This window comes from Plasmodium reichenowi, chromosome 11, assembly GCF_001601855.1.
Source record: "Plasmodium reichenowi strain SY57 chromosome 11, whole genome shotgun sequence".
NCBI lineage: Eukaryota > Apicomplexa > Aconoidasida > Haemosporida > Plasmodiidae > Plasmodium > Plasmodium reichenowi.
In genome coordinates, this window is record NC_033656.1 from 218173 (window position 1) to 223172 (window position 5000).

At 17.5% G+C, this 5000-nt stretch overlaps 2 protein-coding genes across 2 annotated transcripts in view; both read right to left on the reverse strand.

Moving 5' to 3' along the window:
• Window positions 1-507: 507 nt before the first annotated feature.
• Window positions 508-1510, reverse strand: PRSY57_1106000 (prefoldin, putative; the record flags this gene model as incomplete). The annotated part of the gene is made up of 5 exons (XM_020114922.1): window positions 508-537; window positions 705-759; window positions 857-964; window positions 1090-1194; window positions 1341-1510. The coding sequence occupies 5 exons, from the start codon at window positions 1508-1510 to the stop codon at window positions 508-510; spliced, it is 468 nt and encodes a 155-aa protein (XP_019970291.1).
• A 730-nt stretch (window positions 1511-2240) lies between these two features.
• The window catches only part of PRSY57_1106100 (hypothetical protein), a gene marked incomplete at both ends in the record, with an annotated part of 3378 nt that continues 618 nt past the window's right edge, over window positions 2241-5000 (reverse strand). The window contains one exon of the mRNA XM_020114923.1: window positions 2241-5000. This exon is cut by the window's right edge and continues 618 nt beyond it. Within this exon, the coding sequence (XP_019970292.1) occupies window positions 2241-5000 (2760 nt within the window).

A 5000-nucleotide genomic window follows, 5' to 3' on the forward strand; every position in this document is an offset into this window, starting at 1 on the left:
TTTTTTTCTTTCTTTTAATATACATAGAAGATAATTTTTCATAAAAATTTGGTTGGAAATTATGACTTGTTCATGTTATAGTTAATATAAAAAAAAAAATAATAAATAATAAAATTTAAATGAAATAAATTCAAATATTTGTATAATCAAAAATGTAAAATGCATACATATATACAAAAAAAAGAAAGAAAATAATAAATAAATAAATAAATAAATATATATATATATAATAGTTGGAATAAATTGATTTAAATGATTTAAAGAATAAAAAAAAAAATAATATAAATTACACATGCTTGAACAAATTACTATAAAATAAACTTGCACAGCATTGATCTTTTTTTTATAGTTAATAATATTAACAAAACTAATTATATAAGCATTTACAGAATACATATTTGAATGCTTTAAGTCGTATTCATACGAAATTTAGAACTACTTGTATGATGATATATATTTCATGATACAATGTACATGTATATATGATACCTTCCTTTTCTTACTACTTCATGTAAGATTCGAAATTGCTCTCATCAGCTAAAAAATAAAAAAAAATTATATCATCACATATATATATATATATATATATATATATTATGTCTCTATTAATATAAATAAATAAAAATAAAAAATATATAAATACAGCAATATATATATATATATATATATATATATATATATATATATATATGCTTAATAATTACAATTTGTATGTGCGCCTTAACGTGCGATATCTGCTTATTCCAGTAGGACAATTTCCTAAAAGAAAATTAGTAAAATAACAGGCAAAATATTTATACATTCATATATATATATATATATATATATATATATATATATTTCTTTTTAAACTCACTCTTCATAAAGATTTATTTTTTTCTTAAGAAATTTTATCGCCTCTTCAAGTGTCATTTCTAAGTAAAATTCGTAACCTAGCTGTATAAAAATCTTATTTTTATTTATACTAAAAAAAAAAAAATAAATAAATAAATAATATATATATATATATATATATATATAATATTATATACTATAAAATTGACATCTATATATATTTATATTTATTCATATTCTCCACATTTCTTTTACATGTCAGCGTAAACATAACTATCACACCCCAGGGAAGTCAACGTCTCTACTTCACTTTTATCTTTCATATTAACAAATAATTTAAGATTTTCAATTAAAATTTCCCTAAAAAATTAAAATAAATGATGACTTATTAATAAAAAAAAAAAAAAAAAAAAAATTGGTGATCATATTTCCATATTAATATAAACAAATATATATTATCATCATGCCTTTTATATATATATATATATATATTTTATATTTCTAACATATCAAAAAGATCTTGTAAGATTTCATCCCGTTTTTTTTGTCGTTCTCTCAGTTTTTCATGTAACACATCGTCAATAAATCCTTCACTCTTAAGGATTAAATTTTGAAACTCGTCTTTCTTTTCTTTATTAATAACTGCTTTACCCAATATATCATAAAGGTTGCTCATTTTTACAGCATCGTACAATATATTTAAAAAAATTATAAAAATCAAAAAAAAATTAAAAAAATTAAAAAAAATTAAAAAGCATTTATATATATATATATATATATATATATATATATATATATATATATATTTATTTATTTATTTTAAATATGGAATGTACTTAAAAAAATTTTCATATATAATTATGCTACTATAGGTTAAAAAAAAAAATCCTTTTTATATACATATATTTTTTCATATCCCTTTAAAAAATAAAAAAAAAAGGTATATTAGAAAATATGCAAGTTCATTATAAAAATTGACAACATATAGTATTTGTGACGTTAAAATTTTATTGGGTATGTATATAAAAAAAAAAAAAAAAAAAAAAAAAAAATTAATAAATTATTCAATTAATAAGATAATAAATCATCAAACAAAAATATATACATATATATATATATATATATTTAATATAATAAATTAATTATAAATAAATATATTAATAAATAATTAAATAAATAAAAGTATATAGGTATGTATGTATGTATAATATAATCTTTATATATATATATATATATATATATATATATATATATATATATATGTTATAAAAAAACTAAAGGTGACGAAAATATTGAAACATTTTATATGATCGGAAAGAAAACACTAATTAAATATACAAAAATTTATATATATATATATATATATATATTCCCTTTTTACAATCCTTTTGATTTACAAATTATAGCTAGTGAACTATCCATTCTTGTATATACCCAATAAATTTAATATAATTATCTTTTGGTCTTTCAATCTGTTGTAATATCTTTTTAATATTTGAAATTTTTTTTTTATAAGTTGCACATTTTTTTTTGATGTCCGTATATTTTTTATGATCAGCATTTTTTAAACTATTATTGTTTAATCCATATTTTAGTGCATTTTGAAATTTCAATAATTCTTGGAATCTATGTTTTTTTTCAAATGATAAGATGTGGTATATAGCTTCATATATATTATAATCTTCATTTAGGTTATCTAGATTATTTTTTTCTTGTTGTATATCTTTTACTAGATTATCATATAATTGAATGATTTCATTATAAGTATTTGTTAAATTTTCTTTTTTATTTTTAAGTGATTTAAGACTTTTTTTTATTAAACCAATTTGATGTTGTATTTTAAAAGAAATATTTTTTCCCATATCAAAATTTTTTTGACAAAATTCTTTTTTATTATCTAAATCGTTTCTTTTATTCAGAGCTATTTTAATATTAGACAGAATAACATTTTGCTGTTTTTTAATATTATCAAAAATATTATTTTTATTTGTAATATCTTTTTTTAATTGCATGATATCTTTATTTTCTAAATATTCTTTAACAATTTGTTGTAATTTTTTTTTATCTATAATTTCTTGTTCTAATGAAAGTATTTGATTTTCATAATTTAGTATATTTTGTTGGTAATTTTCTTTTTCTTTTTTTAGATGATTAATTTGTGATGTTAAATATTCTTTTTTATTTTTATGTTCTTCATTTTTATTATTAATATTCTCTTTCCATATAAGTAAATCATTTTCAATATATTCTATTTTATCTAAGGTTTCTTTATTTTTCAAAGCGAACTTTTCTAAATGTAATCTGATATATGTGATATTTTTATTAACCTTTTTAATAAATTCAAAAATATTTTTATAATTTTCTTCAAGTTCGATTTTTTTTTGATCAAATATAAGACACAGATCTTTGCATTTACATATTTCTTCATTCATTTTATTATTTTCATTTTGTATATCTATTAATTCGGATTGTTTTATAAACCATTCTTTTTCCAGCAATCTACTGCTTTTTTGTATATCTTGGTTCTGTTTATTCAATTTTTGAATTTTCATTTCGAGTGTAGCAGGTACGATAAAAAAAGAACAATCATTATTATTATTATTGTTGTTATTGTTATTATTATTATTGTTGTTATTACTATTATTGTTGTTATTATTATTATTGTTCGTGTTATTATTATTATTATTATTGTTCTTTATATGATCATATTGCTCGTCACCCATTTTTTTTTTTTTTTTCTTATCATATTGTTCATTTAACCTATCCACTTCATTCTGTCTACTTTCAATAAGATAATGATTTTTTTTTATGGTTTGATTATATTTTTCTAATATTTCATTTTTTTCATCATATTCTTGATTAAGTTTATCTGCTTTTTTTTTCATGTTTTCCATCTTAGTTCGTTGTAACATATGCTGTATTTTTATTCTAATTATATGATTTTTATAATTTTCCTTATCATTTTCTTTTTTTGTAATATTTTCATTAAGCGATGCAACATCATTTTTTAATTTTGATGAGAAGTGAGTTATATTAATTTGTTCAGTATACATATGTATAATTTTATCTATATTCTTATTTATATTATCTTTGATTATCTTTATATCATTTTGTTTGTCTTTTATATTTTTAGATAGGATATGTATATCGTTTCTTAGAGATAATAATAAATCTTTTTCATTAATAATATTATTTTTTATATCTTGATTTTCTTTTAATAGATTCATATATTTATTATGTATTTCATTTTTTTTCTTGTCTAATTTAGACATATCATTTCTTAATATATTTAATTCATGTAATAATTTATCTCTATTTTCTAGTTCATTATTATATTCTTTACATAAATTTTCATATTTTTTTTCCATTTCTAGAATATTAATTTTTACAATATTTAGTTGGGTATTCATTTTACTTATAGCTTCATCTCTTTTTTTTATTTGATATAATGAATTATTAAGTTTATTCATAATTTTATTTTTCTCATCTTTGAAGTGTAATAAATTTTTTTTCTCTTCTTGTATTAATTGTTTCTTATTTTGTATTTGTCTTTCTTCATGTACAATCATATCCTTTTTAATATTTATATCATTTAATAGATCATTAATTTGATAATTCATTTTATTAAGTAAATTATCTTTTTTATTAATTTTATTGTGTGCTATATCATTTGTTTCATTATTATGAACTCTAGAAGAGATAATATTTTGCCCTACTTTGGTATTTGCCAAGATGTATTCTGAATATTTTTTTATATTATTTAATTCTAACAATTTATTATTATATTTTTTATAAATATCAGCAAAATTAGTTATCTCTTTTTTTAAACTACAAATATCACAATTGTATATATCGCTCAATTCTATATTTTCGTTATTATATTTATTTTGTTCTTCATAAATATATTCTAAGGACACATCCAATTCTTTTTCTTTTTTTTTTAAAACATCATTTTCTTTATTTAATCTGTATAATTCTAAGCCAATATCTTTAACCTTTTCTTGTAGTTTGTTTTTTTCATATTCTTTATTTCTTAATTTCTGTGTTAAAATTTGATTCTTTTTTTTTAGTTGATCCACAAATATATCTTTCAGGTTATTTATCTTTTCATTATTATTATTATTATTATTATTATTATTTTTCAATTTCTTCTTACTTTTTATTAT